This window comes from Phasianus colchicus, chromosome 21, assembly GCF_987193195.1.
Source record: "Phasianus colchicus chromosome 21, bPhaCol1.hap1.1, whole genome shotgun sequence".
NCBI lineage: Eukaryota > Metazoa > Chordata > Aves > Galliformes > Phasianidae > Phasianus > Phasianus colchicus.
Window position 1 is genome coordinate 9224668 of NC_143456.1, and position 19664 is coordinate 9244331.

Below are 19664 nucleotides of genomic sequence, written 5' to 3' on the forward strand. Positions count from 1 at the left end.
TGCCTGTTTCCCACTGACAATTGGAATGTAGTGTCTAAACTCTATTTTTAAGTCACATCACAGCTTTCTTTAGCTTCACGTTCTGATTTCTCAGTCAGTAATGCAGGTTTCCCATGGAAGAACTGTCCATTCTGCAGGGTGGAGAGAGAAAGCAGCCTGGAGAAGATAGTTGCTTGCTTTATTTTTCCCCTTTGCAGAGCAGATATATTAGTCTCCCTGAGTTTAGCATGACTGTATGATTTGTAGTGAAGGAGGTGTTCGTGGCAGGGAGGCATGCTGAAAAGCTGCACCACATCCTGAAAAATCTGCAACATTAACCATCCTTTTGTGAGTAAACTATAAATCGTGAGTTGAGATGGCATCTGATAGAAAGTCAGCGGAGTCAGTCTGGGTCAGGCCTGGCATAGCAATTTTTAAGATAGATGTCATAAGATAATTTATTAAAAGAGGGAAGAGCTACTTTGTTGGCCTGAAAAGCCTATAATTATTGACTATCAATATTCTTTTCTGTCAGCATCACGCATAATTGGATATATTCATGATTCAGTCAAAACTACTGACAGCATCACACAACTGAGTCAGACTCGTAAACCTCCAGGAATAATGGGGGATTCTTGTTGTGAGCAATCTGTGTGCTTCAGCATTCCTGAGAGATGGGCTGTCTTGCTAAGTCCATTGCCTCAGATCTTAGGTGCCTCTTTATTTTGTTCTCTAAATAAAAGTTGCACTGAGCCCTCAGGAAGAATGTCAGTATTAATATGGAGGTAAGCTCCAGCATCTTGTTCAGAATAGTCCAGTAGAGCCCCAGTGGGTGTTTTTAAATGGATGGTTCTTCCACTATAAGACTGTGTCACCCTAACCACATTGCTTCTAACCACACTGCTCAGCAGATGTTCTCTCTTCCCCCCCCTTCTCCCTTAGATTGAGCTAGTGGTTCTTAGATTTCTTTTCATAGAGGACTTGGAGATCCTGGGAAGCAAAGTATCACGCACTACGTTTCATCCATCTCTGTAATTCTTCCTTTTCTTCCAAGTGTTCAGTGTTAGGTCATGTCCAGGTGAGATGTGCTAATTCACTGTGTGGTCTGAGCATCTCCAAGTGCTTTCAAAAGCATTTGACCTCATGCTTGACATGAGGACCTGTCCCCTTCATATGGGGGGATGTTGAGGCACCAAGAGAAGAAGCAAGCCATTCCAAAAAGGGTGAGCTTAGGAAAGCTGGTGCCCAGCCCTGTGCTGTCCTGCTCAGACATTCCTTTGGTAGCTGTGGAGGAGCAGTGTGTGCACACCTATGTTCTTGTCAGTGATGTCTGGTCCTTTGCTGCTGCAACGTGGGATGTGGTCGTGTGGATGGAGTTAGATAGCTTGTATCTGCTAGACCAGGCTTTTCAAAGTCCTGGTTATGAATCACAGCAATAATTAGTTCTGAGCAAACAAATTTGTGTCAGAGAATTTATCAGAATTGCTCAGTCCCAACAGCACTGTGCAGACTGTAAGCTTTGAACTGTGGGAATCAATCAGTTGTTGATGTGAGTGAGCTGTTTCACAGTTCAGCCTGTTGACCCGCTGCCTGTTGCTGCACTACCACGTGGTGATGTGTCTGTTCCCCAGTTTGATCACACCGTGTCAGATCAGCACAGCTCCTTCCATTCCCAGAGAGGCCCTTGTGTAAGGGTGAGCATGTGCTGTGCCTGAAGAGCCATTCTGAAATATTCTTGTAAGTTAAAAAATCCCCTCAAGGGAATGTTCCTGCATAAGCAAACAAAAGGGAGTGCAGAGGTGACAGAGAGAAAAGGTGATTCTGGGCAAATGCTTGTGAATCCTTTTGGCTGCTATTTGTCAAGCTCTAAAAATAGCAGCAACTTGGATAAAACATTTCTGAGCTGGGAAGGCGGTGTGGTAATGTACATCAGAGGCTGCTGGTTTGGAATCTCCTGCACTTAGACACGAGGGTCTGAAGGCACGTTCTCGTTCTGTTAAATTGTGTATGTCAGGTCCTTGAGTGCAAGTCATGAACAGCTACTGCCAGGTCCCAGCCCAGGACAGAAAGCAGGAGGGGATTGCTGTATCTGTAGGTGCACTGCAGCTAGCAGAAGTATTTTGGTGGGTCAGAAGCTGAGACAGATGTAGCGCTGCATCACCTTGGGCATCCCCCTTCTGTTCTTTGGGTAGGTCTTTTTCCTGCCTTCTTCTTTGCCTCCTTTTACATCCTGTGTTTCAGAGTTACTCGAGGTAAAAGTTTCCAGCTATGGGTCTTGCTAGGGGAGAGGGATTTTGATATCCTTTGGGTCCCTGGCTGCCAGGTAGCATGGAAGACGTGATAGCAGATGGATGCTTGAGAATATCTGATGCTCTGGTGCTTCTGCTGCCTGCAGAGGTCTCTGGGCACAAACTCCAGAAGGCGATTAAGACACCAGCTGAAGGGCAGGCTGAAAACAGGAGTTCTTGTTTCTCTGCTTGCCTTTTCAGGGCTGTCTGTCTGGGAGTCTGATTAGGTACTCACACACAATTAATGGATGCTGTATGTCCTCATTCTAGCTGTGTCAAAAAAAGGATTTGCTTGTTAGTCATCCATTCGGTTCATTGTATCATCTGATTATTCTTCTGTCCATGTTATAAGAAAGGAGGAAGAGGGGAGGGAGGGAGAATTGCCAACTGTAAGTAGTAACTCATTAGGTATGAGCCACCAGGAGAACCAGCACCTTCTTTGCAGGGGCTGATATGTTTCTATTCAAACAGCAACTTTTCCTTTTCATTAGTAGTTACTAATGTGCTGCCTGCTTATTCCTGCCCTATTTAGGTATCATGTCCATAGCAAGCTGGTGAGCTTCATGGCACCTATTGACCACTGTACGATGAATGATGATGCCAGGTGAGTAATAGATTAATTATGTTTCTCAAATGGCTTCATGACAGCATGATATTGACCTGTTCTTCAGTCTGTCGCCCTCTCCATTTCTTCTTATCAGTTAACCATTTGTCACTGGCATCATAGCCTGGGTGTCTTGGTCACATCTGTCCAGGCAGTCTGCCTGAGCTTTCACGCTGTAATTACTGTGACACCAAACAAGAAATTTTCATAAATCTCACTACCTACATTTTTACTCCTGCTTTAAAATTACGTGGATTTTGAAATCCTTTAGTTTTGTGGAATTATTCTAGAAATTGTCAACTAAGTCATCTAACGTCTACTGATATAATTGAGAATTACAAAGAATTTGTCTTTTGACAGAAGTGGCAACTATTTTAAATTCTGTTCAGTGTGCATTTCTTAGTTCAGGTAACAGCTGGGATAGTTCTGTCAGGATTCAGGCAAGTCCTAAATGTTGCTTGTGTTTATGGCTATTCAAAGAGTGAAGTGCTTTATTAGAAGAGTGTACTGTTTTAATTTGCTGATTACTTAAGAGGGTACAAGTTGAGTTTTGTACATAGCTGCTAGACAGTTGTTCTATGTATATATGCATAGTTCTTATGTGTAATTATGATTTTTTTAACTAAGTCTTGAGGTGGGCTTCTTGTGGGAGGGACCTGGTGTAATCTTTACAATGAATGGATGTAGGAGGCTCGAGCAATGCCTTTCCCCTGGGTTGTGGAACACGTCTGTGCTTTGTGAGAGTAAAATGCCATTTGTCACTTTGGGAAATGGAAACCGAATACCTGCTGCTCTTAGACTGTTGCCTTGTGGGATGTTTCACAGACTTCTGGATGAGAACTGTTCGGAATGCTGGCACTGAGGCATTTTCTGTGCATAGTTAGACCTGTGCTGTTTTGTCCTAAAGAGTTTAGGATGTTTGTCTTTAATTGCATACAGTTCCTGCAGGTCGGGCAGGCATGCAGAGTGCTGCCCTGTCTCCGCAGTGAGGGAAAGCTCAGCTTGTGTGATGTGTGTGACAGGGGGAGGTGGGAAAAAAAAAATGATACTGATCCTAATAATCCAAGGATTATCACAGTGTGTTTGCTGTCCCCAGAGGTGACATTGCTTCCTCCTTCGCAGTCCACTGCACTCACTTGTGTTCCAAAAGTTGTGCAGAAAGCGCATGCTGCAAGCCAGAATTCCCCAAGTGCATGCAAATGGAAGTGCACCAAACAGCTGGACTGTCATTTGGCTCACTGGGCTTCTTGGGCCTCACTACGCATCATCTGGCTGCCATCTTCAGAACCCTGCCCCCCTTACCCCTCAGCAGGCACCTGCAGCCCTCCTGGGAGTCCTGCTGACCCTCAGCTATTAGAGCTGCTGGGGTGCTGGCTGTGTGGTGCTGTGTCAACACGGTTATCGTTGTGGTAGGGACAGAGTGTTTGACAACATCTCCTGGGGGTTTTCTGCACTTTGGAGGGGTTATTACATGGCCTGCATGTTTTACAGGTACTTTGGTGGCAGCAATGTGGCAGCAGCTGCTGCTGCGTGTTGTCTGACTGCGGGAACTTATTCCTTACATTAAGTTCATTAGTCGCTTTGGAGGCTGCCACACTTCCTGTTAATGGCATTTTAGTCACTTGTCTCGTGGAGCTGCTTTAGCCGTCTAGAACAGAGCTGTCAATTGACGTGTTTGCACACCAGCAAGTGGGCCTGAGGGCTGTGTTGTGTGTGCAGCTGTGTCTCATTCTGCCAGGATTGGGCTTTCAAGCAAACCCTGGGTAGCACAGGGCAGCACAGGCATCAGGCTGGGCGGTTCTGCTCTCAGGTCTGCTCTCAGTTGTGCTCATAGCCTCGTGGGTCGCCTTGGATGGTTGGCTCAGTGTGCTTCTGTGGCTGTGAACTGGGGATGCCTGGAGGTCTGCAGTGTAAAGAACAATGGTTTAGTAAGAGTATTAGTGTCACTTCCTCTTTAGTAAGCACAGCAAAGCTTTTGTTCCAGATGAGACAGAGCACCACACCTCTCTAACAGCACACGGCCACATTGGACAAGAAGAATTCCATGTGTGCTTTGAACTGCAGGTGAATTAATAAGGAGCCAAGCCTGTACACATGAGAGGGAAGCAGTAATGATAACACCTTTCTTCTGTGGCAGGAGAAGGTAATTTTATTGTTTCCACATGTGAATTACTGTATGGAAAATGCAGTGTCTGCCTGCCAGTGATGTGATTGTGCTCTGAGCTGTTTTTTTCTTGCTCTGGCACTTAAAAGACATGACCCCAAAGTAAACACGCATCAGAACAACAGAGTGCTCTGTGAGAAGTGTAAAAGCATCAGTGAGCTGTGCATAAAGAAGAGTAGCAATAGAGCTGGCTGAACATTCCTCCTTAAGTTCTACCAGTGGCCACGGTGTCAGGTGGATACCTGGAAAGTGCCAGTAAATAAATACGGATGTGCAGGTGTGGATGGGCAGAGTGGTGTTCAGACCCTGGTTCTCCTGGGGCTGTGCCAAGCCCTCACACCCCGGGTGCAGCCCCTTCACCAGTGGAGCAAAAGCAGAAGGGAGTTGTCTGTGACTCTGCAGCACTGTATGGCCCCGTCACTTGGTGTATATTTACATGGTTATCTCAACCTAGGGATAAATCTGAGGCCTGGTTCTCCTGTACATTTCAGCCATCTTACACTACTCTGGCTGTGCAAAGAAGCTTCTTGGCACAACTTAAAATTATGCCAGGTGATGCTGGGGCTCACCTGAAGGCTGCTGTGTGCTGTTGGTGTGGCTGTGGGCAGCCAGGGCTCTTGGGGGTCTGGCATATCAAGTTTAACACTAGCTGAGGAAACAAAGAGCAAATTATGTGAGGAGAAACAAGCTGGGCACTGCATGGGGAAGGGGATGGATGGTCACTCCAGAATTGTTTTATAGCCTGAATTTGAAAAAAGAAACATACAAGTATAATGCTGCCTTTGTCAACATCACTGCCACGTTCTTTCTTATTCTTGCTGCTGGTTGGAATAATAGCATTCGTGCGGGCAATTAATCTTCCACTTGCCAGTTTTTCATGCACCCTACGCATGGGCATGGCTGTTTAACCTTGTGCTCACATATATTATGTTGTAATGTGTGGGACACTGGTGGCCTCGAGCTCTCCTCTGTTTTAACCCCTCTCTGGTAGTATTTTAAAACATACACTGGAAAGTGATTTTTATGGTTATCTTGGGGTATATGTTTATAGACTTAAATACATTTATAGTACTCTTGGGCCAAGGTTCTCCTAATCGGGCCAAGGTCATTGCTATGTAAATGGGCCTGTCCTGTGACAAGGAAGCTGAAGGCAAAAGCTTGAATGTGAGTGCCTTGCAGTGGTGGATTGGAGGAGAGTAGTGGGCTCAGGCAGGAACTATCCAGGAATAGGTTGGGGTTGATCTCTGTCAGCTTGTGATTCTCCTGAGCTTGAGAATGGCATCATATGGGGATCACCTCCTGGGCTTCCCTTGAAATGTGCTTTTCCTGTCTTCTCAAGCTGGGGTTCATCCTTTGACACCAGCAGGTACAACAGAGCTGGCGAGCTGCTCATCTTCTCTATTTTATACCCTGGGAAAAGAGGCACAGGAAATGACAGACTGAGCCTCGAGGTTTTTAGTGAAGGTGTGCAGGTCCAGAGCCAAGCGAGTGCATTTTCATATCTGCAGGAGTGGATCCTCCAACCAGTCTAGCTGTGGTGAGGTCAGGTAAGGTCTGTGCTCCTGGGAGGATGTGAGTGGATTCTGGTGGTGTTACATCTCTTGTCAGCTTTGATATATAGACCTTCAGATCCCTGCGCTGCACGTGTGTGTATGCAACAGAGACTGAACGTGGACATTTTGGAAGGAGGTCCAGCATCAAATTACTGCTCTGTTTGAGGAACATCCTCATCATTTCTCCTCTGGAGGATGGAGAACTTGTGGAAGAGACGTTCTTTAAGGACACAGATGTTTGGTCCGCACGCCTTTATCTCCCGAGACGACTCAGGTTATTCTGACAGGTAAAACAAGATTGTGCAAATATGCAACAGTGATCTAATCAGCTGGAACAACAGCAATATTTTAACTGGCGCTACCTTTTAACAGCATCATTAAGGGCTCTCATTACTCTTTTATTAGAGGCTCACTCTATTTCTTATCAGATTACAGAATGAACATAACTCATGGCACTGATTTGATCTCTTGTTAAAGAGGATTACAGCTTTGCATTAACTTGGATTGACACGGTTTATAATTTGCTGTTGATACACATGCTGGTGGTGTCACATGTTTGACCCCCCTCCCCACAGCACCGCTGAGGAAAAGGACACCCATACATCATCATTAAAGATGGCACCAGTGCAGGAACAGGAGGCGAGGGGAGGCCTTCCTGCAGTAGAGGCAGGCAGGACAAAAGAGATGCATTCTCAGTGCTGGCTGAAGGTGCGGGGTGAAGGGCAGCTTTGGGATGGGTCCTTTCTCACCTAAGTTAGCCCACGGGTTGCTGCTTTTGTGCAGAACTGGTTGTACACCAGGACACCTGTATGCCTGGCAGAAGTTCTGTGGTCATCGTGTCCTTGCTTGTAGGAGCTGTGGGCCGTGGGGGCTTCAGGTTCTGGCTGTGTGCCCCTGCTTGGTACGAGGGCAGCCAGCCTGCTCTGCTTTTGGCTGCTTTAGTGCAAGCAGTCTGTGCCTGCTGAGGAGCAGAGTGAAGGCACAGCTTATCCCACTGCCAGTGAGCTGTGGATTAGAGCTTTTCCCTTGGATTCAGCCAGGATGTTGTGTGCATTCCCAGGCAGCTTTCTCACTTTTGGACTTAGTGCTGTTGCTCTGTCGCAGTGTGTCTTACAGCAAGCAGAAGGGGGTGCGTTGTAGGAAATCCTGGTATTAAAAGATTAATTTACTTATGTGACATAAGATTTGAACGTAAGAAAAGTATAATAAAAAAAAGTTGGTGAGATATCAGCCTGTAACGTAGCTCACTTTGTGCTGTGGGTATTAAAACACCATGAGACGAGATTAATGGGGGAATTTGGGTGCTGAGATTGTCAATCCAGCACCGTTCATCACAACAGAAGTCCCTGCCAGCAAGCAAAGCACTTCTTCCTGGAACAACTGCAGCTCCTATGCTATGTGGCACAAACACTGGCAGCTGCCAATGAGAAGAATCCTTCCAAGTTTGTATAGGCACAGCCTGGCAGAACATCAGTCCAGCTTTGCACCTGCTTTGTTCTGTGACACAAAGGGAGGAGCGCTGGCATCGAGGGCGCTCTCTACAGCGTGACGTTTTGGGTATCATTGGTTTGGTGGGTTTTTACCCCATAACCTTTGGCTCAGCCTTAGAAGTCGACTCGTGTCGATGCTGTTATGTGCCCCAGATGGCCTTAGGCTGCAGTGCTTGGAAGGACTGCTGTTTGAGGAAGGAGTCGTTGTATGTTTTGAGGCTGGCAGCAGGGAGGTGGTATCCGTGACCCCAGCTTGTGCCAACGGGCTGAAATCATCATATCCCAGTGTCTGATGTTTGACATCCCTGGTAAGAAGACAGACGCCTCTGTTATGGAAATTTCCTGTTTAAAGGGAAAAAAAATAACCTGTTAAGAGCTGCAGGATGATTTGTCGTCCTTCCTTTGTGAGACAATTTGTCTTCTCCTGCATCAAATCTGTTATAAAACAGTCAAGCTGTGAAAGAGGGAAATCATCCTAGGAATATGGGATGTTAAGGTACACAAAGAATGGTCCCTCCGTGTGGGGTACGCTCAGCGTTACGGTGCCTGCTCTGCTCAAATGCCCATCTTAAACAGGGACTGAGAAGGCAACATTTTATGAATTTCATGGGGAAATTAAAGCTGCTAGGAGACGTGGCAGCAGAGCGTGCTGGAGCTTTCTGAACCTTTCCGTCTTTTGCTGCTTCTCCTGCCACTTCTGCATCTTTTATATGTCATGTTGTAAAAGCTCACATGAAACTGTGAGTGCTGCTGGGGCTGAAATCAGGATGAGAAAGCTTCCTCTGCTGCAGTTGCTGATTCTGTCACATGTGAGGCTGGTGAGGAGTCAAGTGGCCGTGTGCTGGCTTCAAGGGAGGGTGGTCAGCACTGGTGATGGGGGACCAACGTGAAGCCTGGGAGGTTCCATGAGAAGAGCCTGGCTGTCCAGCTGTCATTTCCCACTGCCCGGCCTCGCAGAGTGTGCAGAGTCCCTTTGTTTAGGGCAGGAACCGGTTTCCTGAAATATTATAAATCTCGTGCCTGGTCTCATGAGACAAACCAGAGGTCACATGTCACCGCTCATAATTTAAAGCCATGGGGCTAAAAGCATTTGCACGGACTTGAAGGACCCAATCCTGACCTGCCTGAACGAGAGGGAATAGCAGCAGACCTTTCTGAATCTCCTTCAAGCGCTGGGCACGGCGATGAGAGCCGTCTGCTGTGTAATTTATAGCTGGAGTTGTGTGCTCTGGTGTTGGGTGCTGGGAAGTGAGAGAGAGAGAGAGAGAGAGAGAGAGAGAGTGCCATCTCGTGGGGCTGCCATCACCTTGTGGGGCTGCCATTGCCTTGCAGGTCTGCCATTGGTGTGGGATGGTCATCGTGTCATAGGGCTGCCATCAGTGTGGGGCTGCCATTGTCATGGGATGGTCATTGTGTCCTGGGGCTGCCATCAGCGTGGGACATTTGGCACATCATGGAGCTGCCAATGACACGGAGCTGCCATCAACACAGAGCAGTTGTCGTGTTGTGGAGCTGCCATCAACGTGGGCCTGCTGTCATCTTGTGGAGCTGCCATCAACCTGGCTGCGCCATCATCTCGTGGGCTTGCTGTCATCTCCCAGGCCAACCATCCCACTGCCCTGCAGCCCCACAGCACTGCAAGCACACAGCTGTGCTTTGCACCGTGTTTTTGGGACCCCTGGCTTTCAAAGACCCCCGGTATTTGAGTTCTGCTCTGATGATGGCTGCCGCTCGTTTTGCTCCCCATCATCCTAGAATTGTTGCTGCAGAAGTGTCAGAGTGGGAAATGCACGTTAGCTGTGTGAAAGCAGAGCCAAATCCCATATGCTGTGTGCTGATTCTGAGTAACACTTTGGGCCAGCAATGGAGAAGGAAAGCACTCCAGCTTATTTTACCTTCCTGGGTTCCTGCTGTGCGTGCTCGGTACCCAGTAATCTGAATTTCCTGGTGGACAAAAGATTTCTTAGGATACAGATGGAAAACTTCCCAAGCAAATGACAGGCAGCCTTCTGCGTTCATCAGGTGTGTGCTTTTCATCCTCCATTTCTTCAGGGGTGTTCACGCTGTATCTTCCACTGGTTTTTGTGAATTAAAAATGCATCATTCCCAGTGGAGGATGTCAGCAATGGGGTAGTTGTAGTTATTTCAGTACTGCTTGGGGCATCTTCTAAATTATCTTTTTTTTTTTTTTTTCATCCTGGAAGAGGAGAAGAAGGAAAAGGTACATGGGAAAAGACACAGCCATGTGTTGGAGGGTATTTTTATAGAAGCAGCACAGCAGTGACTCATGTGGCAGTGCTGTATTAATAGCACTCGGAAAAGAAAGAAAAAAAAACCACACCAGAAATGGAATTTTCCCCCTTAATTTTGTTGTACCAGCGTGCAGAAGTGTACTTTTTTAGGAAAAGGAAATGGCATGAATGTAATTATACAAAGTAGTCTGAGGTTGGCCGTTCGGTGCTGCGCGTGGGGATGCCTTTGTTTTCCCTTTGTGTCTGATGGAAGAGGGGCCGAGCAGTGGAGCTGGGGAGAAATGCCCAAATAATGAAGGTGCCGTGCTCACACACATGTTTTATGGCACGTGGCTGTGTGGCTCGTGATCATTTGTTTCCAGAAACGGGTTTTATGATAATACAGTAAAAATATTAAATTAGAAAATGCCTCACTAAGGGTGATAAAACCTTACTACAGTGGAAATAGGTAATTATCCCCTCTACAGCCTAAATGACAGTTTAAAAGAAATAAAAATGTTAGTGCTCATTACTTGCTTTTGTAGGTTGCAATAAAGGGTAAGTTAAATTTTAATTCAAGGAAGACCCCTGTATCGACCTGCTTCCTCCGCACTCCACCTGAGCTGTAAGTGCTGTTAATTACTCAGCATAGGTTATTCCTCAGCACATCGTTAGCATCGCTGCCCCTTTGTGCTAAAGTCACCTTCCCTTGTCCGAAGGCAGCAGCCTTGTGCTGGGCTGGGTTGTCTCAACTCAGTGGCTCAAGTCTGATGGTTAATAGATTTGGGTGGAGGAGAGAAATTTGATGTTTTTTAGCCAAAATCCGGGTTCATTACGCTTAGCCTTAAGGGGGCTGAAAGTATTAAAATCCACACTTACCCTGGTGAATTGAAACAGAGACAAGGTTAAACCTGGAGGATTGATGAGTTTTGCTCTCTGCATGGTTAAATCCTGCTGAGGGGAGATGCTGTGAAAGAAGGGCAGCCTGGATGGTGGGAGGAGGGGGGAAAGGAAGAAGGTTGTGTTATTATGGGTTTTTTTAGCGGGGTAAAACATTCTTTCTGTTTCAGATTGGAGGGGTCCTCTGGTTTTGCATCCCTGCTGGGGTGTCTGCCTGTGCTGTGTGGTTTCCTGGACTGTTCCACTTCGGGTTTAGCACTGTGCTGGGAGGAGAGGAGCAGTGCAGTGTGTGCCTGAGTGGTGCTGCGAGCAGCAGGGCTGGATGCTGCCTCCTGGGCACCAGCTGTGTCTAAAGAGTAGGGAATGTGTGGAGGCTGTGCTGTCTCTGAGCAAAGCCTGGAGGGAGGGAGTCAGTGTGTGTGAGCTGTGTTGTTTGATAGCCGATCTTCTCCAGAAGAGTAATAGTCACTGCTGGACCTCAGGGGCTGTCTGGGTGCTGCTTGCAGCACTGACCCCTGCTGTCTTGCTCTCTGTAGCTCATCACAGCTTTCCAAGCACCCATTCTGCTTTCTAGAGGTGCACTCTTGCTTTAAGGCAGAAACTCCTTCAGGCCCAGGCTGAGCTCTGCACAAGAGCTGTTTCCCCATGCGTTCATTTGCAGAAGGTAGAGCAGCCATCTGATGAATCACTTTCTGCACTGAAATTAAGAGACGTGACCCAGGGAGTTAGGAAGGGCCCTGTCCTTGTGGTCTGCCTTTGTGCCATCACTGAGCTTCGTCCTTTGAAGCCACTGGTTTGTTCTGGAGCAGCGAGGAGCTCTCCTTGCTCATCCCACAGCTGAATACAACCAGCTTATTTCTTCTAAAGGGAAACTTGCTCCTGTGATCTCAACTGCTGCACACGCGATATTAATTGGAATCTTGTTGCTGGGCCGTGTTCATTGCTTTTCAAGTACCATCAAGTCCAAGAAAATGTATGGCAACTAAACTGTAGCTGTCTGATTGAATCCTCCTTATGGCTCTGCGGTCTCAAACATCCCATTAAAATACTCCATCGTGTTTCCTTACTTGAAGGCCCCATCTGTAAAGGGCAAACTTACAGAAAACCTACAACTGGTCTCGTGCGAGTCCTGCCCTTTGCTTGTGTTTATTAATGAAGATCGATGAATGCATTTTTAATTATAGACAGGCTTTCATTCCAGGGAATAACATCTCCCTCCTGCCTCCTCTCCCCAGGACGGAGCTTTATCGTTCGCTCTTTGGAAGAATGATGCGGCCTGAAGACCCTGAACGTGGTTAGGATCCGGGACCGCCCGCACTGCAGGTTCTGCCCCATACTCGTTTTAGCTTCCTGGCCTGCTCAGCACAGGCCAACCATCGTGCCAGAGAGGGATGTGCTGTCACTGCACTCCTATTAAACCCTCCAGATTTTTATTTTGGAGATTGGTGGGATTTTTATTTTATTCTCTTCTTATTTTTTTGAGGCGTGCCATTCTGTTCGTTGGCTGCGGGTCTGGATGGGGCGACTTGATTTCCACTGAGTCAAGAGGATTTAAATGTCATTTACATAATTAACGTGGCCTTAAAATGGAGAAAAGGTGCAGTGCCTTCCAGCAGCCCCAGCTCCCAGGTCACATTCCAGTTTCAGATCAGCCTCTGTGCAGCCATGGACATCACCCAGCTCGTGGTAGGCACGGTGTGGGCACACATCTGGGGCTACTTCTGCAATTAGAACACATTGGTGAATTTTTCAGTCCAGCATTGATTGTGTACACTTAATTATTTCCGCTGATTGTGACTGTGAGCCCTCTTGTCTTCGCTGTCACCATGCTTCTGAAAGATGGCAGCGCTAATGCAGAGCTGCCAGAAGGCATCACACGGGGTTTGTGGGGTTTCTGTAGCCAAAGGCCACAGTTTGGAAATGAAACCCCCATAAAGGGAATCTATTAGCCTGCTGCGATCAATCTGAAACCGAGGTTATCTCGCGTAAATAATACGGCATATATGTGTGTAATGAGAATGGCCATTGCTTGTGACCACAGGAACTGCGCGGTCTTTGTTTTGTGGGATTTAATTAAAACACTTTGTAAACGGATTGTCCAGGTTTGATCGGTGTAGAAATGGCACCAGCAGCTCTGGCCTCTCTTGGGCCCATCAACAGACAGTTCTTAACCAGAGGCTGTGGTGTCACTTTGCACAGAGCTGCCTGAGCACCAGCAGAGTGTGCACAGAGCAGCTGCAGCTTTGCAGCAGAGCCTTGGCTGGTGCCTGTCATGATGGTGGTGTGGGACACAGCTGTGCAGAGCAGTCACAGGACCTGGGCTGTACAGCAGGAGGTCATTCCCTGCACTCTTCAGATTTGGAGTAAGTTTGTAGCTTCACTACATCTAAATATGTGGGCTGACTGTAGGTGTGAGGCATAACCAGATTACAACTAGTTACAAGCATGCAGGTACTGCTGCAATTAAATCAGATGATTGTTTTGTCCATTTAATCTCTGGATTTCCCTTCCTCACGCAGCAGAGTTGATGTGGTTCCACAAAAGCACTGCCAGCACTGTGGGTTCCTGGGGGGCTGCGCAGCCCTGCAGGCAGGACGTGGTGCTCAGCCCTCCAGGGAACGATGGGTTTTTGTCTCAGCAATGGGATGGGTGCTGGAGCAGCACTGCTGTTCACAGGGCCTGGGTGAGAGCTGCTGCACAGCCTGATGGCTCAGCACAGGGCAGCAGCAGTGAGACTCTGTAGCTCCGTCGTGTCCCCAGAGCTGTCTGCAGATCTGGTATTAATTAATCCTTTTTGCGCCTCTTCATTACAGCTTTAAGTCTCCTTTCTAGTTACCTGCTTCCAGTAAATAGCTTCCTGGCACGTCACGCCGTGTATCGAGCAGTCTGCCACAGCACAGGAGAACGTGCTGAGCTGCAGAGAGCCGGGGGTGTGTGAGGCACCTGGGCTGGAAGGTGGACAGGAGGATGTGGGTGCTGCTCTGCCTCGTCCCACCGCCGGCAGCTTGCGAGCAGTCCTACCAGGTACAGAGAACCTCCTCTGGGAGTGGAGGACTTAATTTACTCAAGGTTCTGTGACGTTTGTGGTGGTGTTTTTTTAAGGTGGGAAAGGAAAACTGTAATTGTCTGGTTAAGCCCAGCTCAGGTGTGCTGCTGCTCCTTTAGGTAGTGTGCCTGGGAGCTGTGCTTCAGGGAACTGTGGGCCTGTGTCTCATGCTGGCTGCACTCTGTGGGGCTGCATCTCAGCTGCTTGTCAGTGGGCAGAGCAGGGCCTTCTCTGTCTCACAGCTCTCTGGTCAGGCTCTGCCCCTTTGTCCCCATAGGCTGCCTTCCACAGCCCTTTCCATTCTGGGGCGCTGCTGACGTGCTGCTCCTTCCCTGAGCTGCTCCTTCCCTGGGTGAGACCATTAAGCCAAGAGCCATGCCCAGCATCACACTGCTGCAGGGTCCGAGGGCCACAGCTGTGGGCCTCCCCACATCCTCTGGGTGCAAATCTGGAAGCGTCCCCGTAAGCTGCAGTGTGTTGGTTCCCAGCAATGGCAAAGCAGCACCGCTGCAGCCCCACCAATGGCACCCCCACGTGGTTCCCCTGCCTTTCGTGGTACCTGCACTTTTTTCCTGAGCGGCAGCAGAGCTGTGTGGTCGTCTAACATCATTAAAATCTCATGGTTTAATAACCGCAATTCTGAAAGGCATCAAGGGGAGTAAATTAGCTGCTTCCAAACTTTGTGTCGGTGGAATGGTTTCACGCTGCTGGCGCTGTCAGGGCAGGCATTACGGATGGCTGGCAGGGAGCACCGTGCCCCTGCCCTGTTGGGGTTTGCTGTGCTGGCAGGAGGGCAGGCTGCTCTGCAGGGCTGCTGCTCTGACTCCTGTGTCCTTTAACGTGGCAGCACCAAGATTCTGGGTATTATTTTTTTTACATTTTGAGAGCTGGATGTAGCGTTAAAAGGGTAATGTGGAACACTTTAAATGTGATAACTTCTCGTTCGTATTGTTTGAAGAGATAAGAACCAAAGCCCTGCTAAGCATGCTTTTGAATTCACTTATCAGTGTTTAAGCAGGCTTCTCTGCCCGCTGCCCCCACCACCTGCACGGCCCTGCAGCTCCAGCCTGCTGCCCTTCATGGGGAGGTCAGCACTCCTTCCTGGCACAGGCAGCTGGTGCTACCCGAGTCCCCATGCCCTGGTGGCAGTGGTCACCGTGCAGCCAGGTGTGGGCAGCAGCTGTGTGCACGGGTCAGGGAGGGCGCAGGTATCTGGTATGATTGCCACTAAGTTTTCCTAATGATGCCAATTAACGGCCAGTGAGATTTATTTTATTTTCCCAGTGGAATATCCATTCTTTATTCATTCATGATACAGCTGCTAATGAGTGCCTGCACACCCAGCCCAGTACCTCTGTGCAGCATCGCACAGCAGCCAGGTGTGCTGTGTGCTGGGAACGGGCTGTGAGTGGTGGGGTGGCGCAGAGGGCTTCTCTTAATCCTCTCCCCCTCCCCAGCCCCACAATAGCAAAGAATTTCAACTTTCAGACAAACAACTTCATTTACAAGTGTGTCTCTAATTAGCTGCAGAATTAGTAAAGCAGAGTTTTCCCCCCATAGATCGGCCAAACCCCTGAGGGAGGCTGTGGAATAGAGAGAATCGCATTTCCAATTATTTTGTTGAATTGCTAATTTAGTTATTGTGCCTGGCGTAATTGTGATGGGTATTGGGTGTGCAATTCAATTTGTTTTAAATATTTGTGGGAAGGCTGATCAGTAATGGAGCTGACCTATTTCATGGCCCAAATTGAGAGAAGAGACTAAAACAAAAAACAGCTACAAAGCCACAGTTTGTCTCAGTTTTTATTTTGATGTCTCTCATCCCTCTTAAGACTGTTGATGCAACAAAAGGTTTACATTAAAAGATGATGGCACTTTGATCTCGGGCTTTTGAGAGCTTACAGCTTTGGTACTTCTTTTCTTGGCATTTTAATATGTAGATATTTTAGGCTAAAGAGTTTTAAATGCATTTCTGGAGTTCAATAGCCCCCTCTGTCCCCCCCCCCAGTTGTATTATGTTTGTTAAGGTGATTTGTGCTTTTACCCATCACGATTCTGGTTTGAGAAATGCACAAAATAATGGCGGGGGTTTTCCTGGCTCACGTTGTGCAGTTTAACACATCACACCTTCATGTTAACCTTTAACAGGGGGAACCTGGAAGCAGTGGTGGTAGGAGGTGAGCAGGGAAGGCGTACAGCAGAGCTACTTGCAGGTAGCAAGTAGGGCTACACAATATGAACACAGGGCTGCTGTGCCACCTCCCTGGGGGGCAGCAGGGTTAATAGGGGGCTGTGCCAGCACCTGCAGAGCTGCTCCCCCTGTGTGCTGCAGTCACTCAGTGTTAAAGAAGAAATCTGGGGATGGGGGCACCTTGAGTGAGGCTCAGTGGGTGCAGCTGTGGTGCTCAGAACGGGGGGTGACAGACTTACACTCCTGGCAACAGAAAGAGATGTAATTCGTTCTTTTTATTAAAAGAAACTGAGGTAAGTGAAATACTTCAGCACCAGCAAGAACTGCGCGTACTGAGGGGGGGCTCCCGCAGTGCCAGACCCCCCACCCCGACCCACACACACACATGGACAGGGCAGGGCACTGCCAGCACTGTGCTGGGCTCCAGCATTCACCAACAGCTGCTTTACCCCCAAATTAAGTGGTACCTGAGCCCCTAACACTGAGCTGGAGGGGGCTGCTCTCACCCAGCAGGCAGAGGAGTTTGGCAGCTGCAGCTCCCCCCAGGCACAAGGCGTAGTGTGGTGGGCACCAGGACCTCTCCCATTAACACCTGCAGAAAGGGTGGTAACAGACCCATGTGTGACACCACTGTGTAGGAATTCCTGGTGAGGTGCCCTGAGCAGTCCTGCCTGGCTGAGACATTCTCTGTCTGTCCTTGTGTCCGGCTGCAGCCTGGATTGGCATAAGTAAAAGCATCTCTGGGGATTGTTTGGAAGGAGTGAAGGGCAAAGAAGAGTCTTTTAAGTTAAAGTTAGGGTGCTGAACTATTAGGATGAGGTTTGTCTTTTAGGTGGCAGCTCCTGGTCCTCTCAGACAGCGGAGAGTAACCCCAGCACTGCACCTCAATCTTACAGCACTCCGGCTGCTGTGCACAGAAGGGGTGAGCAGCAGTTCAGAGGGAAAGAGCACAGGTATGAGGCACTGGCTTTGTAATTAATTCTCTCATAAAAACATCCCTTCTGGTTCACCCTATGCTAAAAGAGGAAGTGTAAAATCTGGAATACTTTTAAGACAATCATTGGTGTAAGCCCCAGTTTTACCTTTTGCACAGTTCCTGCTCCTCTGCTCCTGCAGTGCTCAGCTGAGGCCCTGGACTGGCTCAGCTCCCTGCAGACAGCTTGCAGCCCCTGCCCAGGGTGACTGGAGAGGTCACTGCAACAGGTGGAGCTGCCCCTGGGTGTTAAACAATGTGATTACCAAATTACCCCTCCCCCCCTTTTTTTCTTTTTAATTTGTCTTCTTGTGTGAACAAGGCAGTTCTTGTGCTCTCCAGCAGCTCTGGGGTAGAGGCTGGTGCAGAAGAGCAGCTCAGGTGTGCTGAACTAAATTTGCCCCTTGCAGTTCTAACCACATCTGTGTATTTGACTCATCCTTTCCCTCTCTTGCCTTGGCAGGTTGTAGCTGCTTTCTGCTTCAAGTCACCTATCCACATGGAAAGCATTAATTAGCACTTCTTAAGTACATGCAACAGTGGGTCTGCCCCATGACTGTTACCCCTCAAAATAAGTAGGGGAGGAGAAGCAGAAATGGCCGAACAGCCACATTTTTACTCCTCCTTTACCTCCTCCTTGAAGGGCTTTTCACACCATGATTTGCCTTTCTGATGGAGCTGTGCACACAGGCAGAGTACACAGGGCTCCAGCCCCCCTCTGCCATGCCCCCATTCCGGAGCCCTCCTGGCAGTGGACACAGCACTACCTGCCCCACTCCATGTTCTGTTGTAACACAGATGTTTGAAATAAAGCCCGCAGGGGCTGACAGAGACACGAGTGCTGACAGCAGTGCCAGTGCTCAGCAGTACAACACACAGAAAAGTCTTCACCGACCGCAGGGACCAAGGAGCTCCCACCACTCCCAGAGGCAGAGCCCATCCTCAGCCCTCAGCAAACGCTCCTGCAGGTGAAACTGGCACCTGCCAGCACTGCAGGATGTGTGTGAGAAGCAGACAGGGGCAGAGGGTGGGAGCCCCACCACTTTGCTATGCCCAGAGCTCACGGTACTGCTGTACCCGTCATTGCCCGGCCGTGGTGCTTTTGGTGGCAGCTGAGCAGCAAACTGCTGCGTTGGTCCAGTCCCACTTTGTTAAATAAATACAGTACAGTTAGACAGCTGTAACTCAATCCCGCAGGCGCTTGTGTTTATACATCTTCCTCGTGTCTCTGGCCAAAGGACACACTTCCTCTGGTCAGTCTGATTTGAAAAAATAAAAATGTCACTCTTCCAGCATTTCCCTGAGCCTCCCCGTCTCGGTACAGTGGTTGCAGTTGAGCAGACAAAGGGCAATTCTGAGCCTTTTTTTTTCTTTTTTTTTTTTTTTCCCCTCCACTGTACCGAGCAGGGGGGAGTACAGGAAATCGATGCTCTTACGTTGAAGAAGGCGAGTCCATTGTGGAGAGGATCCGCACGATCTCCGCTCGCTGGGTGGGTGATATATGCTGGGTCATGTGCACGATCGAATCCATGGCAACCTCTGGATTGGCCTGGACCAGGCTGCAAAGAGGAGAGAGTTCAGTGCTGGCAGCTCCGGCCCTCATCTGACAGCTCTGTCAGGGAGTGCTGACAGATGGGCTCCTCAGAGAGCAGGAGGCAGCGGGCGCTCCTGGTAACTGACTGCAGCCTGGGCATGGGCACAGCTCCCTGCTGGGCACCACAGAGCCCCCATCACTGCAGCACAGGCACAGGAATGGACAGAAATGCCTGGAGATGCCATGCTGAAGTGGGTGACATTGCTGTGTGTGTCAGTGCCCTCCCTAACACACAGAAGTTAGCTAAGTTAAGTTAGATCTCTTCAAATCTGAGGCAGTGCTCTGCTCATGGAGCTGCAAGGATGAGTGTCTGTGCAAATGTGATGGTAGCAGGGTGTTGGAGGGGTGTGTTTGCTATAGTTCTATGCTAGAACCAAAAGGGATTCAACATTTTATGGCACTGAGCACAGAAGCTTGCCTGCAAAGACTACAGCTGGAAAAAATCAATGGGTGGAACCCATACAGGTGCTCACCTGCGGATCTGCTTCAGGATGTAGTCCCTGGAGATGTACTTGATGTTCTCATCCACAACCGAGCGAACCCCTTCCTCCTCCATCAGCTGCTTCTCCAGCCACTCCACCAGGTCCTTATTGCTGTCCCACAGGTATGCCTGCCGACAGAGCACACTGTCACCCACTGTCCCTTTGCTCA

General features: G+C 48.7%; 2 protein-coding genes across 23 annotated transcripts in view; one reads left to right on the forward strand and one right to left on the reverse strand.

The window, feature by feature from the left end:
• The window catches only part of AATF (apoptosis antagonizing transcription factor), a 47316-nt gene extending 28354 nt beyond the window's left edge, over nt 1–18962 (forward strand). The window contains exons 11-15 of one of the 9 annotated variants that reach the window (XR_016459272.1): nt 2800–2871; nt 12445–12532; nt 12693–12895; nt 14023–14233; nt 17279–17399. Coding sequence is in view for 3 of the 9 variants with exons in the window: in XM_090122730.1 (XP_089978856.1) it covers nt 2800–2871; nt 9411–10017 (679 nt within the window). In the remaining 6 variants the exon portion in view is untranslated. The other 8 variants (XR_016459273.1, XR_016459274.1, XR_004166681.2 and 5 more) reach the window with 8 other exon arrangements.
• Nucleotides 16707–19664, reverse strand: part of ACACA (acetyl-CoA carboxylase alpha) — a 113131-nt gene continuing 110173 nt past the window's right edge. For all 14 annotated transcript variants that reach the window (XM_090122715.1, XM_090122716.1, XM_090122717.1 and 11 more), the window contains 2 exons: nt 19487–19623; nt 16707–18978 (listed from right to left, as the gene is read on the reverse strand). In XM_090122715.1, the coding sequence (XP_089978841.1) occupies nt 18852–18978; nt 19487–19623 (264 nt within the window). In that variant the 3' untranslated portion in view covers nt 16707–18851. The remainder of the gene's footprint in view (nt 18979–19486; nt 19624–19664) is intronic.